Genomic DNA, 27,209 nt, shown 5'->3' with positions numbered 1-27,209 from the left:
CTGATACTTTATATATCTTCTTATTTCTCTTTTTATTTATTCACTATTTTATTTGTTTACTATCTATCTCTAATAGAATGTAAGCTCATGAGAGAAGGGACTTACCTGTTTTGTTCACTGCTATACCCTTAGCACCTAAACCAATTATTGGAAATGGTAGATATTCAATAAATATTTGTTGTTGAATGAATAATGATACATGCTCTGAAGAAATTAAGGCAGGGTAAGAGGTAAAAAGTGACAATATAACCAATTCAAAATGTTCACATAACTTACCATATTTGACTGGGGCTGCAATACCAGTCTTGCTTGTTTCTTCCTTTGTTTTCGGTAATAATTTTCAAATGTTTCCTCATCACCCTAAAATAAAATCAGCAGAGTAATGAAACATAAACATACTACAAAATAGATAACTTCTTTACCACTAAGAATCATTTAAATTTTTTTTAAATTTTTTTAACGTTTATTTATTATTGAGAGACAGACACAGAGCATGAGCAGGGGAGGGGCCAAGAGATGGAGAGACAGAATCTGAAGCAGGCTCTGATAGCACAGAGCCCGATGTGGGGCTTGAACTCACAAACCACGAGATCATGACCTGAGCTGAAGTCGGACGCTTAACCGACTGAGCCACCCAGGCGCCCCTCATTTTAAATTTTCTAACAAATGGAATATAACTGAAATGGTATTTCATAGTGATGTCAGGAATAAATTTTTGACTTTATAGTTCAAAAAGAGAAACCTTGTTTGTTATCATGACATTTAGGAAGACTAAATGTAAATTCAAACAATTTAACAGTTGCCCAACTTATCACTAAGGTTTTATAGATTTCTGACTAACTCAAAATATGGCTGTCAGTGAGGAGAACTAAATAAAGAAATTGGCTGTAAAGTCTCAACTTCTGAAAATAAAGTATAAGACTCTACATGATCTGGCACCTTCTTCCATTTCCTGCCTCATCTCAGTATATTCAATATAGCATTTTCTTTTCACTTCCAGACTTTTGTACAAGCTACTCTTGAAAAGTGCTTCCCAGTTGTTTCTCTATATGACTTATATTTATCCTTCAGGACTCACTATAGAGCTCACTTCCTTTAGAAAGCCTTCCTCAACTTCCTGAGGCTTGCTATTATCCGTGTTATCCCATAGTAATCTGTATATCCATATCACTGCACTTATCAACTGTGTTATAACTTTTTTTTTTTGAGAGAGAGAGAGAGAAAGAGGAGCATGTGCAAGGGGGGGAGGGCAGAGGGAGAGGGAGAGAGAGAATCTCAAGCATGGTCCACTCCTAGCACAAAGCCTGACGCAGTGCTCCATCCCATGACCATGAGATCATGACCTGAGCTGAAACCAAGAGTCAAATGCTCAACCGACTGAGCCACCCAGGTGCCCCTGTGCCATAACTTCTTAATTAGCAGTCTATTGGTCCATTGTCTAATAGCACTTTCTGTGACAATGAACATTTTCCATATCTGCACTGTCTTCTGTGGTAGCCATGAGACAGATATGGCCACTGAGCACTTCAATGTGGCTAATATTACTGAGACTCTGAATTTTAACTTCGTTTAATTTTAATTAATTTAAATTTAAATAGCCACATACAGCTAATAGTTACCATACTGGATAAGAGAGATCTATCTTTACTACCTGACTCCAGTCTTTTAGAATATGGTCCTGTCCAACCAGTTCGCCATTGTATCCTTATTACTTAGCACAACATTTGGTGCATGGAAGGCAATCAATTGCTATTTGTTGAATGAATGAATGAATGATTGAAATGATATATCCATTTCTTTTGTCTTCCTCTCTGCTTAAAAGGAGAATCCATCCAGAGTGAGAAGAAAGGACTAGGAACCCATTCCCTTACTCAAGACTCCAAACAGAATCCAAAAGAAAAAAAAAATTACTAGGGAAAAAAAAATCAAAACTCATATTTTCACTGAAAAAAATTTTTGATAGTTTTACTAGTTAAGTACTTATCCAAAAAAATGACTTTTAAAGTTTTTTTTTTAATGTTTATTTTTGAGAGAGTGTGAGCAGAGGAGGGGCAGAGAGGGAGACACAGAATCTGAAGCAGGCTCCAGGCTCTAAGCTGTCATCACAGAGCCTGATGCAGGGTTCGAACTCACAAACCACGAGATCATGACCTGAGCTGAGGTCAGACACTTAACCAACTAAGCCACCCAGGCACCCCAGAAAATGCCTTTTCTTAATGCTACAAAAACTAAACTCACAATGCAAAAAATAAGTTTACCTAGGTAACCCCTAGGGCAGCTCTCCCAGTATTTTTGTACTCAAAGAATTAAAATAATTTCAAAAAAAACTATGGTCCCCCTCACACAGTTTTTATTTTAGTAACTAAATTTTTTCCATTATGAGTTTATTTATTTTTTTTTATTTTTTTTTAACATTTATTTATTTTTGAGACAGAGAGAGAGAGAGCATGAACAGGGGAGGGTCAGAGGAAGAGGGAGGCATAGAATCTGAAACAGGCTCCAGGCTCTGAGCTGTCAGCACAGAGCCCGATGAGGGGCTCGAACCCACAGACCGCGAGATCATGACCTGAGCCGAAGTTGGACACTTAACCAACTGAGCCACCCAGGCGCCCCTCCATTATGAGTTTAAGTAAATATAAAGGATGCAATTTCAAGTATACTATAAATAAAACTATTACATCCTCATTTAAATATATCCAATGGTTATCTATAATCATTTAAAAAATATATGAACATGCTCTTCCTTAATATTTAGAAATAAATTACAGTTTTCCTTTTTCTTTTTTAATTAATATTTTCAGACTACCACCCTTATAGATATTTTCTAATTTAATGTGTTTTTTTCTAATACTGTGTATTTTTTTTTAAGTAAACTCTACCCCTAATGTGGGGCTCGAACTCATGACCTCGAGATCAGGAGTCACATGCTCTACTGACTGAGCCAGGCACCTCTCTAATACTATATTTTCTAGTGTAGTATGTTTGTATTTTTATTTTATTCCTGAGACCATAAAGATTTAGGTGTTAAGGTAGCTTTTTCCTTCTAGGTTGAATTATCATTACAATTAATAAAGAACTGATCAATACAATCTAAGTATATTATAATTTTAGATAATTAATAAAACAAAACCTAAATTTTTATTGGAAATTAGTTTCTTAATATGATGAATGGGGCTTTCCTTTTTTTGCACCTAACAACATACTTTTCAGCTAAAAACTCTGAACTACAGATTTAGTGTATTTAATTTACTGATAAAATACCCACCCTAAGACCCAATTAGCAAGGGCAGTCCTCACAATCAAACTGTTAAATAAGGCAAGTGTATTAGTATCACAGAAAAAAAAATCTGACTTCATGTTTTGACTGAAATAAATGTTAGTATGCACTATGGGATATAATATTATGAAAACCACTGAGAAATAAATTATAAAACTAGTCAAGATTAAGATTATTTAAATCCAAGGTGATTGTTTTATCCATTCATGTACCTTAAAAAGCAAGGTAATAAATCACTTTTCATTACTTAAATGCTGTTTCTCATTACCAAATTTATAATAATGCAATGTAATATACAGATACAATTGTAAGTTACTTACAAAAGGAGGAGTATGATTAAAAAAAATCAATATGCCTTCAGTAAATATGTGGACATACATAAAATTTTGATGTTCAATTTTGGAAATAAAAAAAACCAAGTATAAAAGTCAGGTATGACACATTAATTTTGTTAGATATGGTAGAAACTAATCAGTCTAGCAGCCAGTTTTTATTTTATTTTAATATGAAGTCAAAAATATCACAATTTGGCAAATGGCTTTTAACAGTTTTTCTGAATCACAACTTACATGAATATGAAAGAATGGGTTAGTCAATGTAACTTCAAAACTTTAGCAGCCCCAGAAAATACTCCAGTTATATTTAAAAGATTCCACTTCACTAACTCATATTATTTTGGCTGTTTTTCTTTACAGCAAATGACACATCCTAGGGATGAGTATTAAGATTAGCCAAAAGCACTGTCTATATTTAAACACATATGTCAGTTTTACATTCAAATTTTCCTATGTTCTTGCTTCTGTACTCTCACAATACTCCCTCTTAAAAAGCAATATATTCACTGTCAACAGCTGGAGAACAAAAGAGATCAGGACCTTAAATGAAAATTGGTCATTATTCCCACCTACCATGTGTCAGAACTAAGAATATCCCAGGGCGCCTGGGTGGCTCAGTCGGTTGAGTGTCCGACTTCTGCTCAGGTCATGATCTCACTGCTCATGGGTTTGAGCCCCCATGCTGACAGCTCAGAGCCGGGAGACTGCTTCGGATTCTGTGTTTCCCTCCCTGTCTGTCCCTCCTCCTGCTTGTACTCTCTCTCCCAAAAATAAAAAACAAAATTAAAACATTAAAATTAAAAATAAAAAGAACTAAGAATATCCCACCACAAGACAAAATATATTTTTTCTAACATGGTTTATCCTTTTCTGCACAAGAAAAGAAAGGCACACTTATGTGTACACACTCCCTTAATTAACCATTAAAGGAGACTTCCTTATTTGGTACACTGGAAGTTTTTACACGACAATGCACAAAGGCAGTTATCAGTGAAGAATCAATACAATGGGTATCAGTGATGGACGTGTCTTTCTTTTATAAAGTTAGTGTGGTAACCTCCAAGATGGCTCCCAAAGACCTCTTGTGTAGTCCCATCCCACAGTCCAACCAGGGGTTGATCTATGTCACCAGTAGGATATAGCAGAAGGTATGTCATTTATGATATTAGATTACTAAGGACATTATGTCTTTCCTTTCAGCCTCCCTCAGATCACTCACTCTGGGGAAGCCAGCTGCCATGTCATGAGGATTGTCAGGCAGCCTTGTAGACAGCCTATGTGGCAAGGAACTGAGGCCTTCTGCCAATAGTCATAACAGAGGCAAATCACCCAACCCTTGTCAAGCCTTCAGAGAGACTACAGCCCTCACTGACATCTTGACTAGAACCCCATGAGAGACTTTGGGCCAGAATGGCCCTGCTAAGCCACTCCCAGATAGCTAACCCTGTAAAATAATAAATGTTTGTTAAGTGCAGCAATAGATAATTAATATAACATCTTAGGTAGTTTTTCTATAAATAGACACCAAATGATATAATAAGGAAGCATTCAAAAGGGAGACTGTTCCAGAAGTGAGGAAAGCAAGGAAGGACATGAGAGGAAGCCAATCAAGAATGCCAGATTCAGAGTCCCTAAACAGCTCAGTCAGTGGAGCATGTGACTCTTGATCTCAGGGTTGTGAGTTCCAGGCCCACGCTGGGTGTAGAGATTATTTAAAAATAACAAAATGTTTAAAGATTTTTTTTTAATGTTTATTTATTTTAGAGAGAGCGCGCGCGCATAAGCAGGGTAGGGGGAGGAGGAAGGGGAAAGGCACAGAGAGAGGGAGACAGAGGATCCAAAGCGGGCTCTGTGCTGACAGCAGAGAGCCCGGTGCGGGGCTCAAACTCACAAACTGTAAGATCATGACCTGAGCCAAAGTCAGACGCTTAACCAAATGAGTCACCTAGGTTCATTAAGATTAATAACAAAATCTTAAAAAAAAAAAAAAAAAAAAAAAGAGTGCTTGATTCAGGCAAAAAAAGTCTTGAAGAGGATAGGCTTCAACTTGATCCCACAGTAAAACTCTAAAGAATAAATTATACTGCAGAGGAATTTTTTTTCTTTTTTGGTTTTTGATTTTTTTTTTTTAGGGGAGTAACCTGTTCTTTTATTGATGCAAGTACCTCCAGTCACACCAAAACTGACATCTTACATTACGGTACAGCTTTGTACTCAGAATTCATCTCAAAATACCAAATATCATAGTTAGGGTATGCATCAAATTGGGAAAATAAAGGAGAGAGTGTAGGCACACGGTCAGGCAGATAACAGAACAGATGACCCAGTTTAGTGCACACTGATGTGAAAGCTCCTTAACACATGTACAGAAAATGTTCTAACATTGTATTCCAAATATATATTCTCAAGTTCTAAGCCCTGATTTATCTCAACTATAAAAACAAAACAGTATGTACAATCTAGAACATCTGAAAAGTGCAAAAACACTGTAACAATGCTGTGTAAAGATTTGTGCTCCCCCCAGGGCTGAGGACTCTAAGGAACTTCTTACTGTTATGAAAAGAGATCCAAGGGGATCTGGGCAGAGCACCAAAAGTAAGAAGGTGGGCTGAGGTTCCCGGAGAGATCATTTTTAGGAAAAAGCGGAGGATCTAAAAATTCTTTCCTTAAAAATTCTAGGCCAGGACCCTTTGGAAAGTCTATAAAACCACTTAAAGTCTGAGGACAGCAATTCTCACACTACCTTGCAGTATTCCTTATTTTAAGAAAAATGGTCCCTGTACACACAAACTTTATAACATGGCCAGCTAAGGAAATTCACATAGCTCTTAGGATTTCTCAAAGCCTTAGAAATGATAAGCTATATTGTGGTTATTATTTGCAGCATTTTCCAAAGAGAACCTTTTTTCCCCCAGTATACCTATTTTCCTTTCATACATTTGTTCAAACAGAGCTTGGACAATGCTACCTTAAGGATTTTGGACATAGAGTTCTTTGGCTAAAATGGACTTACAACCAAAACACCTAGTCCTTGAAATCATACATATTAATGAAACCCTTCTACGATAATCCTTTTATCATTTACTGAGTGCTACTATATACTGGGCACTACGCTAAGCATTTTATTACTTCTATTTACTCTAATATCCAACATAGCTTTATAAATTGTTATCCATATTTTGCAAATAAGAAAATCAACTGAGAAGAGTAATTTGCCCAGTTACTACTAGAAAGTAGTGGAATGAAATAACAAATGAAAGGAAAATAATTATAATAATAAAGAGGAATTAGCTTTACCAAATTTGGTCATAATTTTACTTTTACCAATTTTTGGCTATATATACCAACTAGAAGTTTTCTTGCTAATGAAAGTTTATTTACATTTATAGAACAGTAAAACCTTGCTCACACAGTAAAAAAGGGAAAAGGTCTTGCCTGAATTAGTCAAAACTGACATCTTTTAAAATGCAGGTTTCTTAAATTTATAAATTCTTTATATAAAGAAATAAAAGATAAAAACATACAGAGAACTAAAAGTAAGTTATCAAAAATTATAAATCAATAGTTCATTATAATAACATATAAATTCTGAGACTTTTCATTAATTTGAATATTTGGCTATTTGACTCACAGATTCTTTATGAATAATCACAAAGCTGACTGGAGTCTAAAACTTTCTATCATTCTATTGGTTCTCTACCACTGACTTTTGATCATTTTGATAATTTAATTAGGCTTTTGTTTCTTTCATTTTAAATCATGAAAAATGAAACATAATTTAATACCCAACATATCATTCTCAGGAAAGCCACACTGAAACCTCATATAATATCTGTTGGTTCAATATTTTTTTGCACAAGGTATAAAAGACATATTCTTTCCCAGAGATTAATGCCTGTTGACATAAGCTACCAGGATAAAGATATATGAAATAATGTTACTAACATTTAGTGTGGTATTAAAGAGCCAATTACTAATTCAGCAAATTTTTATGAAGTATCAGATGCAATGAAAGGCACTAGGGAAAGAACAATAAACAACATTGTCATGGTCACTATCCTTCTGGATCAGGCAGACATTAGAACAAGGATAACACAAAGTAACAGAAGTGCCTGTTGGCACTCACTGCAGTTTACTGGGCCCATGTAAGACAGAAAAATTAAGCATTATCAAAGCAAAAAATCATTCTTCTCCACTAAGACCAAAAACCTATAGGGAAAAAAAAAATCTAATTTGAAAGGAGTTTTTAAAGAATCAAACCACAACACAAGCCACTTTAACGACTGAGATAATTAAGAACCTCATCTTGATTAGAATCCAATATGATCTAATTTAAAAACAAAACAAAGAAAAAAAAAAGAAAAACTTGAGATCAGACAACTGGAAGCCAATTTTTCTTTTTTTTTTTAATTTTTTTTAATGTTTATTTATATTTGATAGAGAGAGAGAGACAGCATGAGCAGGGGAGGAGCAGAGAGAGAGGGAGACACAGAATCAGAAACAGGGTCCAGGCTCCAAGTTGTCAGCACAGAGCCCAACGCGGGGCTCAAACTCAAAAAACGTGAGCTCATGACCTGAGCTGAAGTTGGATGCTCAACCGACTGAACCACCCAGGCACCCTTGGAAGCCAATTTTTCAATGTTACTATATATATCAATGTAATCAATGTAATCTTGATGGAACCTATCCTCTCTCTCAGGTTATAAATGTGGGTAAATGTATATACTACTACCTGATATTATAAAACATAAAACACTAAATTTGAAAAGAATCTAAGCAGTTAAAGTATTTTATAATCACACACACATTTGAAAAATTATTTCATCATAGAATAGACTAAAAGTATGATTGTTTTTACACAATAGTATAATTTAGGGGTGCCTGGGTGGCTCAGTTGGTTAAGCATCTGACTCTTGGTTTCAGCACCAGTCATGACCTCATGGCTCCTGAGTTTGTGCTGTAAGCATGGAGCCTGCTTGAGATTCTCTCTCTCCCTCTCCTTTTATTTGTCCCCCAATCATGCACATGCATGCATGCTCTCTCTCAAAATAGTAAACTTTAAAAACAAAACAAAAATGATACTATAATTTATTACAGCTTTACCAAGAAAAAAAATTTTATAGGTCTATTCAAGAATGCTCAACACACTTGAAACATCACTAATTTGTAAAACAATACATTTAGATTGATATTGTGCTTATCACTTTTATATTGGCTCATAAGTACAGAGTTGGTCCTGCTTTTACTAGAGAGCTAAAAGAAAAAATTAAGCTAACTAATGAAGATAATGCTATTTGCTCTAATTAACATAATTACCATTCCTTTTCAATTATTTTAATTTTAACTTAATCCAATTTCAGTGAGTAATCCAAACCTCAAAACTCCTTACCTATAAATGCCTTCTGTAGATATAGTTAAATATAAATGCCTTCCATAGACATATTCTAAGCGCTGAAAGAAAAAGACCAAAAATTCTATATCTAGAAAAACTACTCATAAAAACCAGAGAAGAAATTAAGACATTCCCAGATAAACAAAAACTGAAAGAATTTGATGCTAGTCGACCTCCCTAAAAGAAATACAAAAGGTAGTCCTTGAGGCAAAAATAAAAGGACATGACAGTAACTCTAATTAACATAAAGAAATAAAGTCTCAGTAAAGGTAATATAGAGGTAAATATAAAGACAGTATAAACATACTTTTATTTTTGTAATTCCATTCTTCTGATTCAGAAAACAACTGTATAAATAAATAGTTATATTATGGTTTATATGTATAAAAATGTAAGTAGTATCTCAATAATAACACAAAAGAGGAAGATTAATATGAACTAGACTGGTTTTTTAAATTTTTTTAATGTTTATTTTTGAGACAGAGACAGAGCGTGAACAGAGGAGGGGCAGAGAGAGAGGGAGACACAGAATCCAAAACAGGCTCCAGGCTCTGAGCTGCCAGCACAGAGCCTGAAGCGGGGCTCGAAACCACGAACCGTGAGATCATGACCTGAGCCGAAGTCGGATGCCTAACCGACTGAGCCACCCAAGAGCCCCTAACTAGATTGTTTTAAGGTAGGATGTAAATTATAATCTCCAGGGCAAACACTAAGGAAATACTATATATATTACATGTGTGTACATATATATGTTAATTATCATATATTACGTTTATTTATATATTTAAATATATTTATATATAATTAACATACATATATATGTAGTTATATTACTAATATATATATGTTTAGATATGTTAAAAGAAATGACAAGAGAATTAAAATGGTTCATGAGAAAACATCTACTTAATGCAAAAGAAAGTATTGGAGGGATAGAACAAAAAAGAAATAAGATATATTAAAACAAATGGTAGGTACAAATTTGATCTTATCAGTGATCACATTCAACGCAAATGAACTATGGGGCTCCTGGGTGGCTCAGTTGGTTAAGCATCCGACTTTGGCTCAGGTCATGATCTCACAGTTCATGAGTTCGAGCCCTGTGTCGGGCTCTGTGCTGATAGCTCAGAGCCTGGAGCCCGCTTCAGATTCTGTGTCTCCCTCTCTCTCTGCCACTTCTCCACTTATTCTCTGTGTCTGTCTCTCCAAAAATGAATAAACACTAAAATAAAATTAAAAATTAAATTAAATTAAAATGAAATGAAATGAAATAAAAGCAAATGAATTAAACACTCCAATCAAAAGGCAGAAATAGGCAGACTGGATTTTTAAAAATTCATCTATATGCTATCTATAAGAGACATACTTTAGATTCTAAAACACAAAGAAATTGAAAATAAAAGGATGGAAAAATATACCATGCCAATAGTAACCAAAAGAGTTAGAGTGGCTATACTAGTATCAGCCAAAATAGACCATAAGCCAAAAAAAATACACAAAGAATGACATTTCATAATGAACTAAGGTTAATCCATCATGAAGATATAATAATTATAAATATACATTCACCTAAAAACAAAGCCTCAAAAATACATGAATGAAAAGTGGCAAAACTAAAGGAAAAATAGATAATTCAACAGTTACGATTGGAGACTTCAATATTACCACTTTCAATAACAAATAGGCAGAAGACCAACAAGGAAAGAAGATTTGAGTAACAGTATTAAATCAACTAGACCTAACAGATGTCTACAACACACCACAACAACAGCCAGATACACATTCTTCTCAGATGCACATGGAACATTCTCCAAGATAAACCATATGTTAGGCCATAAAACAAGCCTCCATAAATTTAAAAGACCTGAAGTCATACAAAGTATGGTCTCTGACCACAGTGAGATAAAATTTGGAATTGGTAACAGAAGAACTTTTGGGAAATTCACAAACATATGGAAATGAAACAACACACCCTTAACTACCTGTTGGGTTAAAGAACAAATAACAAGAAATTAGAAAATATTTTGAGATGAATGGAAACAAAAAAACATACAAAAACTCATGGAATGCAGCTAAAGCAGTGGTTAGAAGGAAATTTATAGCTGTAAATGTCTGTATTAGAAAACAAAAAAGATCTCAATCAATAACCTAAACTTCCAACTATGTGAAAGAAGCCAAGACACAAAAACCCACATTTACTATGACTCTATTTATATGAAATATCCAGAAGAAGCAAATCTATAGAGATAGAAAGTACATGCGTGGTTGCCAGGGGCTGAGGGAGGGGAGAATGAGGAGTGATTATTAATGGGTAAGAGGTTTCTTTCTTTGATAATGAAATGTTCTGGAATTAGCTTATTTATTTATTTAGAGAGGGAGAGACAGCATGAGCAGGACAGGAGAGAGAGAGAGAGATAGTATCCCAAACAGGCTTGAATTCAAGAACTGTGATATTGTGACCTGAGCCAAAACCAAGAGTCGATGCTTAACTGACTGAGGCACTCGGGCGCCCCAATAATGCTATTATTTTTCCAAAGAATAATTGTTTAATCAAAAATGAATATAATGTTGAAGAAGTAAACATATGTAGAAGCAATATATTTTAAAATAATTATGATGCAACACTAGCACAAATATAAGAAGGGTGAAATGAAAGTATATTGTTAAGGTTCTTCTACATGAAGTGGTATATCACTTGAAAGCAGATTATGATAATTTATAGAAAAAAGTAAGTGCTTTACTTGCAGGGAATATTTCACAAATATTTATGCATGAAGATTTACAACTCATTGAATTTATGGTAAGCCTTCAGAAAAGCAGGCCTAAAATGTGTACATGTCTTTCTTATTATACAAATATTTATGTGTATATACATACATATGTGCACATATACACAGACACACACACTATACATATACAAAAGATACTCACCAAAACAGAATAAATGTGTAAACATCGGTAAACAGGAGAAAAATCAACCAGATCCTGAACAGTTAAGACCTGAGAAATAAAACCACATTTTAAATATCAAACTACTAGCTTACTGTTGGATAATGTTAAGTTAAAGATAGACAAGGAGACTCATAGACTTCATGTTATAACATTTATCAACTATAAAAATCACATAGTATTAACACAATGCCTTTTAATTGTCTTGGCTTTTATTCAATAGTTCATTCTTTATGTATTAATCATCATTGTTGAGTATTTTAGATTATAAGGTGATTAAAGGACAGAGACTGTATATCACTAACATGCTTGGGAGGAGAGAATATAGAGATTCTCTGAATACTGATTAAGAAAGAACAAAAAAGTAAATTTCAAAACCATTTATTTAATTTCCAGAGACTAATCAGGACTCACTAATTCCACATTAAGAAGACATTAAACTGTCTTAGGCAGTTTATTTGTCTGTATTCAGTACAATATCAGACTCCACAACATATGCATATACATACAAATACATGTGTGTACATACACACATACATGGAGAAACACACACATAAATGCATATAGTCTCACTCATCTTCAGGCATATAGTAGAAACATACATACTGAACATTCAGTTGTTTTCAAAGCACAGAGAAGACCATGGGCATACATTCATATGGTTTATCAGTTAATTAAAAGTTCTACTATGCCCTGACTAGGACCTTAGAAACAGAATTTAAAATCTCAATGACAGAGCAAAACTTAACAGCCTCCTCATGGTATTAACTAAATTCAAAAAACATTCAAAGGAAAAGACAGAAAGTAGGCTCAACTGAAGACTTTGTGTACAGAGTAAGATTAGGAATAAATTTGGATACAGAGGATGAAAGAAAGTGAATATTTAAGAATAATTTCAAGTTTTCTAGACATAAAACTTTTTCAAGAATTAAAAAACTTTAATCATATTAGAACCATTCTGTAATATCTCAGCACTAATGGGGGGTGGGGGAAGGTGGGCTTTCCAGAATTAGTCTAAACAGCAAGGTCAAGCCATCATGAAATTAAAAGTTTGCCACAGATAATTAAAATGAGTGATCACTACAAAAAAAAATCATTACATTTACAATTTTACTGCTAATTATGGCAGAACACCCAGGTTCAACTACCTATGGCTTACAAATGTAATCTAGAATATATCCTGTTTCTCTGTCAATTATGCAGTCTATTATTTCAGATGACACATTGCTCTAATAGCTCATTACAAACTGATCTACATAAATTCAATTTGCACATAGGAAGACTGACAGTCACAAAGATGTACATAACAACTGAAAAGAAGAAATTCATGGAAAAAAAAAAATAAAGAAAGGGAAGAAGAAGAGGGAGGGAGAGAAGGAGGGAAAAAGGAAGGAACTCCTGTCACCTCTTCTTCATTTTCATCCTCTTCCTCAAATGCACGTTTCAATTCAACTTCATTCCTTTCTTCTGGAATTCTATCATTGAAGTGCATATTCTTCCCAAATTGTACACGATTTTGCTTCTGCAAAGCAACACTGAAGGTTTTCTGCTGTTGTGCCTATATTGGAAAAAGAAAAATTCAGATTATTACAACAATTATTATGATCAAAATCAGTTCAAGAATTTGTTCATATTTTCCCATCTTTTTAATGGGCTTGGGTAAAGGATTTAGAGTAATGTCTCATTTTTTATTCATGATTTATGTTCTCAGTCTTCTTTCTGGACAGTTGTGCCAGGGTTTATCAATATTATTTGAAAATACTAAGAACCAATTTTTGGCTTTGTTGATCCTCCCTAATGTATTTTGTTTTCTCTTATGTTGATTTCTATTCTTGATTATTTCCTTCCATTTTCTTTTTTTTAATTTTATTTTACTGTGGTAAGTGTACTTAACATGAAATTTACTCTTAACAAATTTTTAAGTGTATATGCATTTACACATACTAATATTAATATATTAATACATTGCTGACTATAGGTACAAGGTTATACAGCAGACCTCAAGAGCTTATTCATCTTGCCTAACTGAAACTTTAGGTTTGCTGATGAGTAATTCATTTCCTCTTTGCCCCAGTTCCTGGCAACCACTATTCCACTCTGTGAGACTATGAATTTGACTATTTTAGATACGTCACAATTTCCTTTTTAAAGACCATATACCACATACCACTATACATATATACCACATTTTCTTAATCCACTCATCTGTCAATGGACATCTGTATTATTTCCGTATCTTGGATATTGTGAACAATGATGCAATAAGCATGGGAAGTGCTAATCTCTCTCAAGATTCTGATTTCAATTCGTTTGGATTGATATCTATCTAGGATTGCTGGATCATACTGTAGTTCTATTTTTAACTTTTTGACTCCCCCTCTCTCTGCCCTTCCCTCACTCATGCTCTGTCTCTCTCTCTCAAAAATAAACATTAAAAAAAATTTAATAACTTTTTGAGGAACCTCCTCAAAATAGCAACTATACTATTTTGCATTTCCTCAACAGTATGCAAGGCTCTGATTTCTCCACACACCTGCCAACATTAGTTGTCTTTTGCTTGATAACAGCAATCATGAGAGGGGGAGGTGATATATCCCACAGTGATTTTGATTTGCATTTCCCTAATGGTTAGTGATATTGAGCATTTTTTCATATACCTGCTGGCAACCTGTATGTCTTCTTTGGAGCAATGTCTATCCAAATCCCTAGCTGATATAAAAAAAATTTTTTTTCTTTAATCTCTATTTTTGAGAGAGAGAGACAGAGTGAGAGTGGGGAAGGGACAGAGAGGGAGATACAGAATCTGAAGCAGGCTCCAGGCTCTGAGCGGTCAATACAAAGCCCAATGTGGGGCTCGAACTCAAACTGGTTTGACCTCAAACCATGAGATCATGACCTGAGCCCAAGTCCCCCTCTGAACCAACTGAGCCACCCAGGCGCTCCCCCTAGCTGATTTTTAAATCAGGTCATTACGGTTTCTTGCTATTGAGTTTTATGTAGTCCTTATATATTGTGGAAATTAATCCCTAATCAGACCTACAGTTTGCAACTATTTTCTCCCATTTTGTGGATTGTCTTTTCATACTGTTTGTTAATTGCTTCCTTTGATGTGTAGAAGCTTTTTAGTTTGGTATAAACCCACTTGTTTTGTTTTTGTTACCTGTGCTGTTTGGGTCATATCCTTCTATTTTCTTTGAATTTAATTTGTTTATTGTTTCTCTAACTCCTTGAGATGAATATTTATGTCACTGATTTCAGCCTTTCTTTCCTAATTCATAAATATAAGGCTATAAATTTCCCTTAAATGTGACTTTTGCTGCACCCTACAAGTTTTGATATGTCATACTTTCGTTACAATTCAAAATATTTTCTGGTTTAAATTGAGTTTCTTCTTTGATCTATGGATTATTTAGAATTTTACTTCTTAATTTCCAAACCTACAGAGATTTTCTACTTACCTATTTTTTCTGATTTCTGGAATAATTCCAATATGGTCAGAGAACATACTATCATTTCAATCCTTTTAAATTTCCTGACATTTGCTCCATGAACCAGAATGTAATCAATTTTGGTAAACGTTCTTTAAAAAAATGTATATTCTGAAATCATGCAATATACTGACATATGTCAATTAGGTCAGTGTTGTTAATCATATTATTTGAAAGGACTGTATCTTTATTAATTTTGTCTACTGTTCTAGCATTTACTGAGAGAAGTGTATTATTAATATCTCCCATTATGATCAAGTTGTCGATTTCTTTTAATTCTGACAATTTTTGCTTTATAAATTTTATTTTATTGTGGGAACAAATTTAGAATTATTTTCTTGATGAACTGAATCTTTTTATCTCTATGAAATGTTCCTCTTTCTTCTACTAATAATTTTGTCTTCAAGCCTGCTTTGATATTAATACATACAAATTTTTGCTTTATATATTTTGAGACTACATTATTATGGGAAAAAATTTAGAACTGTTTATTTTCTTGATTAACTGAATCTTTTTATCACTATGAAGTGTTCTTCTTTCTTCTAATAATTTTGTTTTAAAGGCTGCTTTGATATTAATACACACACATCAGTTTTTTTAATTGATGTTTGCATGAGGTATCTTTTCCATCCCTTTGCTTTCAACCTCTCTATATGTTTACATGTAAGGTATGTCTCCTATAAGCAGAATAACTTAATAGAAATTTTCAAACCCATATCAATTCTCCTTCTAACTTATATGTGGTTGTTGTCTTGCACTATTTTAAATAAAGGGGCAAAGGTAAGAGTTGATAATAGCTGAATCATATCAAAGTAAATACAATACAGGTATGTGAGAGGGAAAGGTATTATCCTTGTGCAAGTCATGATTTAGAGGTAGTGTGGGTCCAAAACCAACATGCCAGCAAAATAGTTGTCATAAAATAGTTTCTATAAATATGTAAATCCTATGTTTTTGTTTTACACAGCCAATATAATATATGCAATTTTACCCAAGATAGTTGTCCTGTTTACCTGTAACATCTCTGGGTTTTTAACTGGGATCATTTTCTGTCTGAAAATAGTATTTCTTTTATGTAGGTGTGCTAGAAATAAATTCTCTAGGTATTGTTTATCTGAAAAATATCTCCATTTCATCTCAATTTCTTTTTTTTTTAAGTAAACTCTATCCCCAATTTCTTTCTTTCTTTCTTTCTTTCTTTCTTTCTTTCTTTCTTTCTTTCTTTCTTTCTTTCTTTTTTTTTTTTAAGTAAACTCTAACCCCAACATGGGGCTCGGATTCATGATCCCAAGGTCATGTGTACCAAGATGCGTCACACGTCATACTAACTGAGCCAGCCAGGTGCTCCCATTTCACGTCCATTTCTAAAAGACATTTTTTGGTGGGTAAACAATTCTAGGTTGACAGATAAGATTTGTTAGCACTTCAGATGTATTAGCTCACTGTCTTTTGGTTTCCATTGATTCTGCTGAGAAGTCAGCTATAAATTAGTATTATTACTGCTCTTTTAAAGATAACAGATTTTCCCCTCTGGCTGCTTTTAAGATTTTTCTTCTTTACTTTTCTAACATTTTACTATTCTATGCCTAAGTATGGTATTTCTCCCACTTAGAATTCACAACACTTTTTGAATCCATGGCTTCAAGGTCTATCCATATTGTTTATGTCCATCTCTCTTTCTTCCCTTTTGGGACTATAATTACACATATGTTAAACTCTTCCATCTTATCTCATATGTCTTTAAACTCTTTATTTTCTATCCTTCTGTTTCTCTGAGCTTCAATTTGGATAACTTCCTCTGACCTACCTTCTGGTTAATTAATTCTCTCTTTAGCTGTGTCTAAGCTGTTCTGCCAACTATACACTGAGTTCTTAATATGTTCATATATTTTCAGTTCTGAATTTACAGATGGTTTGCTTTATGGTTTTAACTGATCTGCCAAAATTCTTAATCTTGTCTTATAGTGCTTTGACTATGCTAACTTTAAAGTCCATGTCTAACAGTTCCATTGCTTAGACTTTGGTTCTCATCCTAGAGTTAGCTTTATATGAATTACCAAAGAGTATATTCCTCTTCATTTCAATGAGTCAAGTTAAATAATGATTCAACTATTTTAATGACCTTTGGTTTGGAATATTGTCAGTTTTACAAAAGAATTCCCACTAATTCTTTCTTAAGTGAAAAACCAGCCACATAAAATCTAAAATACCAGAAAAATTAAAAAGATATACATGCATGAAAGTACATAAAATATGCTGCCTTAACTTCAATTGATTATTGCTAGTGAAAAAAAAAAGTTTAATTTTCTGAAGCCCTAAAGTTACATGGGACCATTTACTTCCTGAGCTGGCATGTGTGTCTGTTGGTGGGAGGGAGTGGTTCACTCTTTGGCCAAAATCCCAACTCTATGAAATATCCACTAACCAACCTCACGGAAAGAACTACAGTATCAAGCTGTCCAAACTAACTTTGTCAAGGGTTTTCTGTTTTCAGAGAAGTATAAATCATTTTTTAAAAGCACTGCTTCCAAACTGTGTTGTATGCAAAACTAGCAGTATCAACAAGTATTTCTTGAGAAAAGGTTCTATACTCATTTAAGTTAAATAAACATTATATACTGTATCCCTTTTCAAGAGATTTAGAATTCATAACTGAAGAAATATGCTTAAATTTAACTCAGATTTCCAAAAGTTATTCGACCATTTAGTCCCCTGTTTTCCACTATAAAAATGTGTGCCAGAAAATATAACATGGAAAGTGTTAGCTGAGACTATGAATTTTAGGTATTTAATTGTTAATTAAACATCACTCTACTCACAGTGGACTCATCTCTCACATTAGAAAGAGGGGGAAAAAACTATAAGTACTGTAGTACTACAAGTACTACAAGTTTTGTTTTTCACCTTACAAATTTTCTCTGGGGACACCAAATTTTCTCTGGGTGGCTCAGTCAGTTAAACATCTGACTCGATTTTGGCTCAGGTCATGACCTCACAGTCATGAGATGGAGCCCCATGTCAAGCTCTGCACTGAGTGAGGTAGCGCTTAAGATTCTCTCTCCTTCTCCTCTGCTCCTCCCCCACGTTCTCTCTCTCAAAAAATTTAAAATATTTTTAAAAATAAAAAATTCTCCCCAAAGAAGCTAAAACTCAACTCTAAGATCCTTTAAAAAAATAACTTTTTGTGCGACTCAATTTGAGCATGGCACTAGATCCCAGGAAGGTAAAAATAAATTGGATATAACCCATCACTTAAAAAGCTTACTGCCTAGTTAAGGATACAAAATTAAGCAATTATAATGTAGTGTGAAAAGTATACAGGATATAGACTGAGGAGGAAGTGACCATCTCTTGCTGGCAAGAGTGAGACAGAGAAAGGCAGATTCCATAGAATAGGAGATGCTTAAGCCAGCTTTGGGGGGAAATGCACGAATTCAGCAGAAAGGAAATTTGGAAAAATGGAAGGCATTCTAAATAGAGGAAACAAACTGTGTATTCAAAAATTTGTAAGAAATCCATTACTGCTATATCACAGGAAGGAGTACCAGGAGATGAGGCTTTTGTTTCACGCTGAAGAATTCAGATTTAGGTAAAGGGTCACTGGAAGTGACTGAAGAGAAAGTTGTCATACTCACATTTTAGAATAGCAAGCAAAAGACTAGTAGAGATAAGGAGAATAATTAATTTGATATAACAACAGTCTAGGTACACATAAAGGATACAGAATCGACAGAAATTGAGAAGCAGAACTGATCGTTACTGAGTAGAATTTAGTAACAAATTACATAAAGAATACAAATACTCCTGAGAAGTCTAAAGTGCTCCCCAGTTTCTGCCTTGTGAAAACTGGACATATTACTCTGTGACATAATAAACATAGGAAAAATCAATACATTTTGTAAGAAGATAGTTTACTTTTAGAAATGCTAGATTTGATGTGCCTATAGGATACTCAAGCAAATATATAACAAGTAAATCCACAAATGGGACATTAGATAATGGAATTAAGACATGATTAGGAAAGGTTTCTGTGACGAAAGGTCTGTTTAAGTTGCAGAGGTAGGGAGCTTGACGCTTTTTACAAGAAAATAATGGTAATAAACTCGGAAGAGTCCATTCCCTTTCAGCAGGAAATTCTCATAAACCTGAAATCCTAGGGCCCATGACTTGGTGGACTGCCTCGGTAGAAAGAGTCCAGAGCTGATTCACGAAAAAGAGGTCCAAGAAGATAAGTTTAATAATGAAACTTAGTTAAAACTGACTATATAATAGAACATGAACTTTAAGTGGTTTTTGTTTTGTTTTGTTTTGTTTGTTTGAGAGAGTGCAAGAGGGGGAGGGGCAGAGAGAGAGGGTCAGAGGGTCCAAAGTGGGCTCTGCGCTGATAGCAGTGAGCCCGATGTGGGGCTTGAACTCATGAACCGCAAGATCATGACACTCAACTGACCGAACACCTAGGTGCCCCTAGAACATGAACTTTAAACTATCATTGATATCCTTGTGCTGAAAATACCTTACCAAGTGATTATGGGTTTTTTTTATCCCCATTACATACACAGAACTCCTTGCTCTTAGGAGACTTAGGAGAAAAAGTACTGAAGACATTGTGATGCTGAAAGCAAGAATGTAATGTTGAAGAACTCTCCAGTGTAGAACACTCACTCATCAGAGACAATCAGTCAAAAGGACTTTATATCCTGAGAAGAAATGGGAGATGCTACAGGAAGAATCAGAGGCTCCCCTGATTCTCATTTTATTTATTTTTTAAACGAAGAGTTGGATTTTTTTTTAATGTTTATTTATTTTTGAGACAGAGAGAGACAGAGCATGAACAGGGGAGGGTCAGAGAAAGAGGGAGACACAGAATCTGAAACAGGCTCCAGGCTCTGAGCTGTCAGCACAGAGCCTGACGCAGGGCTCGAACTCACGGACCGTGAGATCATGACCTGAGCCGAAGTCAGACGCTTAACCGACTGAGCCACCCAGGCGCCTCCCCCTGATTCTCATTTTATTATAGAATGCATCAGTCCTATTAAGTATCTCTTGAAGTGTCAACAGTGGAGGACAAAGATGATCACTTCAGAGAAAAGCTATGACATCTCATACTTTATTCCACCTGAATAGTGAGGTAATATCCAATCTTTTTGGTTCCACTTTCCTGGGGCTTTCTTTTATTATTATTTTTTTAATGCTTATTTTATTTTTGAGAGAGAGAGACAGAGAGAGAAGGGGACAGAGGACCTGAAGCGGGCTCTGTGCAGACAGCAGAGAGCCCGATGCAGAGTTCACTCTTAGGAACCATAAGATCATGACCTAAGCTGAAGTCGGATGCTTAACCGACGGAGCCACCCACTCGCCTTTCCTGGGGCTTTCTTAACGGATGTAGTTCTCTGGGATAATGACAGGCTCTAGATTCAGCATCTCTGGATTCTTCTGAACTCTAGCTTCAAACCTTATTCTCTCATACTTACTTAGTCTTTATCTTTTCCAGGCTATTAATCTAAGGTTCCAACTCTAGCCTGCTGGCCAACACTTCTACCATTTCTTTTCCTATGCTACTGCCCACAATGAATCATATTTCTATCATTCCAATGGTAAGGAAAATGGCCTCAGATGTAGCTTCCAAAGGAAAGACAGGAAATTAACTTTGGCTTAAATTATCTTTTATAGCTTTTGTTTATTCACAGAAAATAAATATATATTTTTATCAACCAAGTATTTATCTGAACAAAAGATGCTATCGAAAATAATTTGAGGGGTGCCTGGGTGGCTCAGGCGGTTGGGCGTCTGACTTCGGCTCAGGTCATGATTTCACTGCTTGTGAGTTCGAGCCCCACGTCGGGCTCTGTGCTGATAGCTCAGAGCCTGGAGCCTGCTTTGGATTCTGTGTCTCCCTCTCTCTCTCTGTCCCTCCCTCGTTCATGCTCTGTGTCTCTCTCTCTCAAGAATAAATAAAACAGGGGCACCTGGGTGGCGCAGTCGGTTAAGCGTCCGACTTCAGCCAGGTCACGATCTCATGGTCCGTGAGTTCGAGCCCCGCGTCAGGCTCTGGGCTGATGGCTCAGAGCCTGGAGCCTGTTTCTGATTCTGTGTCTCCCTCTCTCTCTGCCCCTCCCCCGTTCATGCTCTGTCTCTCTCTGTCCCAAAAATAAAAAAAAAAAAAAGAATAAATAAAACATTTAAAAACATGTTAAAAATAATAATTTGAAAATCAAATCTGCTATAGCCCACCTATAGATAAGCTATAGATAAGCAACAGTTAACAGGAAATTCTTTAAAAAGAAACAACTTTAAAAAACATTATTGCACAAATCTTACATTATTATATATGGTTTTCATTATTAAAGTATATTGATCCTGATAAAGAATTTTCAAAATCTATACATCCCCAAAGTAAACAATTTACTAAACAAATTTATTAAATCTGTTAAACAAATTAACATAGAATACTGTGCAAAGCTGAAACGATTAATAGGAATATAATGGAGATTATCTGATTTGAAGATAATTCTGGAAAAAGTTAAAGTAGAGGGGCACCTGGGTGACTCAGTCAGTTAACCATCTGACTTTGGCTAAGGTCATGATCTTGTGGTTCATGAATTTGAGCCCCATACTGGGTTCTGCACTGGTGGTGTTGAGCCTGCTTGGGATTCTCTCTCTTTCCCTCTCTCTCTGCCCCTTCCCCACTTTCTCTCTTTCTCTCTCTCTTTCAAAATAAATAAATAAACAAACAAAAATAACTAATTAAAAAATAAGTAGGGAAAAAGTTCATATACTGAATTTTAATTTCCTCTGTTGTGACAGTCTGATACAGATACATTTCTTTAATTAAAAACTAAAATAGGGGCACCTGGGTGGCTCAGTCAGTAAAGCAGCCGACTTCAGCTCAGGTCATGATCTCGCAGTCTGTGAGTTCGAGCCCTCTGGGCTGTCAGCACAGAGCCTGGAGCCTGTTTCAGATTCTGTGTCTCCCTCTCACTCTGACCCTCCCCTGTTCATGCTTTGTCTCTCTCTGTCTCAAAAATAAATAAATGTTTTTAAAAAATTTAAAAAATAAAAATAAAATAAAATAAAATAAAATAAAATAAAATAAAATAAAATAAAATAGAGGCACTGGGTGACACAGTTGGTTAAGCATGTGCCTTCGGCTCAGGTCATGATCTCACAGTTCGTGAGTTCGAGCCCCACACTGGGCTCTCTGCTGTCAGCCCAGAGCCCACTTCGGATCCTCTGTCCCTCTCTCTCTCTCTCTCTCTCTTTCTGCCCCTCCACTGCTCCTGCAGGCACATGCATGCACTCTCTTTCTCTTTCTTTCAAAAATAAATAAATAGGGGGGCCTGGGTGGCGCCGTCGGTTAAGCGTCCGACTTCAGCCAGGTCACGATCTCACGGTCCGTGAGTTCGAGCCCCGCGTCGGGCTCTGGGCTGATGGCTCAGAGCCTGGAGCCTGTTTCAGATTCTGTGTCTCCCTCTCTCTCTGCCCCTCCCCCGTTCATGCTCTGTCTCTCTCTGTCCCAAAAATAAATTAAAAAAAAAAAAGTTGGAAAAAAAAAATAAATAAACTTTTAAAAAATAATAAAATAAAGTAAAAAGCTTCTCTGGAAGCCCTGGCAGGAGAAGGAAGTGAAGGTCGCACCTGCAGTGCACTCTCTGGCTCTCAGCTCAGGTGCTACCCAGTCGGCATCCCTCTGCCCCACCTCAAGCTTCTCTAAAGTAGTTTCTAATACTTGAGAAAAAAAAATTAGGAGGACTGTTTTATTTTTATGACACTATGATTATTAGAAATTTTAGTTAAGAAATTTTAAAGTACAATCTCTTTAAAATTTTTTACTAAAAATTTCAAATATAAACAAAGTGAACAGATTAATATAATTAACTCCCAAGTACTCATCACCTACCTTCAACAATTAATATTTATACATTCTTGTGTCATCTATGTATCTTTACCCACTCAGTGCACGCACACACACACACACACACACACACACACAAATTATTTTTTACAAATTTCTTTGAGGTCAGATTTATATATGCTGAGATGTATAGACCTTAACTGTACAATTTTGACAAGTGGATGTACCTTTAGCATAAGACAAAACATTTCCATCTCCCCAGAAAGTCCCTTCATGTCCCTTTCCAGGCAATCTCCCCAACCAGAGGCAACCGTTGCTCTAATTTTTTTTAAGTTTTATTTTAGTTTTGAGAGATAGAGAGCATGTGTAAGCAAGCAGGGAAGGGGGAGAGAGGTGGGGGGGGGGAGGTGGGGGGACATAGAGATCTGAAGCAGGCTCCATGCTGACAGCAGAGAGCCCGATGTGGGGTTCGAACTCCTGAACCCTGAGATCATGACCTGAGCTTAAGTCAGACACTTAACGCACTGAGCCACCCAGGCACCCCATGACTTTTTCTCTTTGGTTTCTCCTGCTTTACAACTGCAATATAAATGGAATCCCACAACCTGTGCTTTTTTGTGTGTCCAGCTTCTGTAGTTTAGCATAATGCCCAGGAGATTAATATTTGTTTTTGTACATTATCAGTAATTTCATTCCTTTTTATTGCTAAGTAATACTCCATTATATTTTTATACAGCACAATTTGTTTATCCACTCCCCTGTTGATGCCCCTTTGGGTTGTTTCCAGTTTGGGGCTAATCGTGAACAGAGTTGCTGTGAACATCACAAGGACATGTTTTCATTTCTCACTAGAATTATCTGGAAGAATGCTGATTCAAAAGGTAGGTACATTAACTTTATAACTGCCAAATCTTGTCTACTATTTTTTCTTCTTATTATTGACCTAGGAGTTGTCAACTCAAAGATAATACTTTTAAGGAGACAGTAATTTAAAATCTTATGATAAAAGGAATCCCATTTGCCTCTGTTTGTGGTTCGGCTAATTTTACAGCAAATTTGTCTGCTGGCACAAGTTAATATTATACCTGACTTACCAGGCGAAAGGCTGGTGAGTCAAGTTAGATTGACTTTACTTAAATACAGAATAACTGCAAACCAAAAGAAAATGCTGATTAAATCCATTCCAAGCAAGATTCAGGAAAAATAAGAAAAGGGTTAAGCTAAACAAAAATAAGCATTTTAGGTAACTAAAAAAAAGGTAAACTTTGGATATATTCTATAACTTATACCAACGAATAACAGTAAATTAGGGGCTTCTGGGCGGCTCAGTCGGTTGAGTGTCCGACTTTGGCTCAGGTCATGATCTCGCGGTCTGTGAGTTCGAGCCCTGCGTCGGGCTCTGTGCTGAGAGCTCGGAGCCTGGAGCCTGTGTCAGATTGTGTCTCCCTCTCACTCTGCCCCTTCCCCGCTCATGCTCTGCTTCTCTCTCTCTCTCTGTCAAAAATAGACATTTAAAAAAAAAATTTTTTTAAACATTAAGTTAAGAATTTTCTTTTCATTCTCACCTGTTTCATTGCTGTTTCACCTATTTTGTCAGAATGTTTTCGAATGCTTTCCAAAAAGTCTTTGAGATCAGACATGGAAATTTCTTTAATATCCTCACGGAGTTTAGGAAGATTTTCTATCATTAGCTGACAAAACCGGTATTGACTAACCCGGGGAAAATACACATTTTCTAATTGTTCCATAGTTTTTAGAGCAGAATAATACCTGTGAAAAGTTAAAAATAAAACTCTATAAAAAGTTATTACATTAATTTTACAAAATAATCAGTCCAAACACTCCAATCAAAAAGGACACAGCTATAGTTAAAATAGGAAAAATTAATATTTATTTCTATTTACACAAACTATAAACCATATGAACAAGTTTGCAGGCTGAAAATTCATGACTTATACTACCATACAGCTTCCTTATTTCACTTCATCTAAATCTATAACACCATAAGCAGTATCATAGTCATCATAGTACCTTAAATGTATACCTTTAAAAAGTTCCAAAATTTTTAATGAGAATATTTAGTTATTTGACATGTGCTTTCATAATATCTCTCCCATCCATGTACTGTAACATAAATAATGTATAGATTTAATTCAAATGAAAGTAAAATGTATACTAAGGAGATTTTTTTTTAATTTTACACTATTTAAAGCACTTAGTAATAATAATAGGCATGATAAAAAACAAGTAAAAAACTGATTTATTTTCAACCCAACAAATATATACTGAATGACACAGTGAGTATGCAGTAATTAGTAAAATACAGCCTATGCCCCAGAGAAACTGCTGTGTATTTTCATATACATACTTTGATTTTCTCTAGTCTTCTATGAGGTAGATGTCTATGGCAGACATTACTATTTACACTCTATAGATGAGAAACTGAAACACAAAGAGTATATAATTCGGCGAAGATATTATAATTAATTGGTAGAGAAAACAAAACTCTCAGTTTCCTACAATAATATTCACCACCAAAATCCACTGAAAGTAGGTAGAGGGATTTTTTTTTAATATGAAATTTATTGTCAAATTGGTTTTCATACAACACCCAGTGCTCATCCCAACAGGTGCCCTCCTCAGTGCCCATCACCCACCCTCCCCTCTCTCCCACCCCCCATCAACCCTCAGTTTGTTCTCAGTTTTTAAGAGTCTCTTATGTTTTGGCTAGAGGGATTTTTTTTTAATTAATCAAATAATATTTGACACTTTCCCATTAATTTGGATATTAAAAATGAGGAAAGGCACTATCTAGAGAACAAAAATTACAGGTGCCTGGGTGGCTCAGTCAGTTGAGCATCCTGACTTTGGCTCAGGTCATGACCTCATGAGTTCAAGCCCTGTGCCAGGCTCTGTACCGACATCTTGGGGCCTGGAGCCTCCTTCAGATTCTGTGTCTCTGTTCTCTCTGCCCCACCTATGCTCGTGCTGTTTTTTTTTCTCTCTCTCAAAAATAAACAGTAAAAAAAATCTTTTTAAATTCAGTTTAAAGATATTTGTTGATTCTCCAGCCTATATTCCCAAAGATAGAGTATATTTTGCAAACTGTCACAAAATCTACCACTAATTTAAAAATTAGATGACTAGGGGTGCCTGGGTGGCTCAGTTGGCTAAGCATCCAACTTAGGCTCAAGTCACGATCTCAGCACCACCTGATGCTACCATGTAGTAATTACCTCAATTTGGCCATGATTACATCTAGTCAATATCTACAACAATTCCAGATCTATATGCTTACATCCTATTTTAAAACATATCATGGAAATTATCTTTAAAATTATTCTAGAACAGATTGATACCTATTTTTAAGTCAATTGCAATAATCTAGTGATGTCCACATTATTGGCATTTTTTATTTTTTATAAACACTAAAATAAATTTCTCCCTATATTAAACCTCTACCAAGATGTGTGCTTTTATAAGTATGAGACATTTCAAAAAAATTATGTGTCATTCTTAAAGGGAAAACATGTGAATACTCTAATGGTTCTCCAGCCCACAGGGTACAAATTATGTCACTGTTCTTACTTTATTTGCCTTCCCCTGAGCATTTCCAATTCACCAGATTTTTAACTATCATAGAAGTTGTTACTTCAGTCTCTACTATCCTAAATACAATATCCTACATATAAGAAAAAATTACAAGATACATAAATAAGTAGAAAACTGTGACCCAAAAGTAAAAGAAAAAAGTCTATGGAAGTATACATACAGGTGGCCTAGAGCTTGTAATTAACAGATGAAACTTTAACAACAATATGTATTATAGAATCTAATAAAAAAAGAGTAGTTAAGAATCATGAAGAGATGGGGAACTGTAGTGGAGAAACAGATATTATAACAAAGAATCAAAAGA

General features: G+C 35.2%; 1 protein-coding gene across 4 annotated transcripts in view; it reads right to left on the bottom strand.

Moving 5' to 3' along the window:
• The window catches only part of EXOC6 (exocyst complex component 6), a 229,178-nt gene that overhangs the window by 132,880 nt on the left and 69,089 nt on the right, over window positions 1–27,209 (bottom strand). For all 4 annotated transcript variants that reach the window (XM_043596991.1, XM_043596992.1, XM_043596993.1 and 1 more), the window contains exons 6-9: window positions 24,859–25,063; window positions 13,359–13,511; window positions 11,936–12,004; window positions 277–360 (exon numbers count right to left, since the gene is read on the bottom strand). In XM_043596991.1, the coding sequence (XP_043452926.1) occupies window positions 277–360; window positions 11,936–12,004; window positions 13,359–13,511; window positions 24,859–25,063 (511 nt within the window). The remainder of the gene's footprint in view (window positions 1–276; window positions 361–11,935; window positions 12,005–13,358; window positions 13,512–24,858; window positions 25,064–27,209) is intronic.

The sequence above is a fragment of the Prionailurus bengalensis genome, chromosome D2, assembly GCF_016509475.1.
Source record: "Prionailurus bengalensis isolate Pbe53 chromosome D2, Fcat_Pben_1.1_paternal_pri, whole genome shotgun sequence".
In the NCBI taxonomy this organism is placed as follows: Eukaryota; Metazoa; Chordata; class Mammalia; order Carnivora; family Felidae; genus Prionailurus; species Prionailurus bengalensis.
The sequence above is the reverse complement of the archived record's forward strand: the minus strand, read 5'-3'. Positions and strand labels throughout refer to the sequence as shown.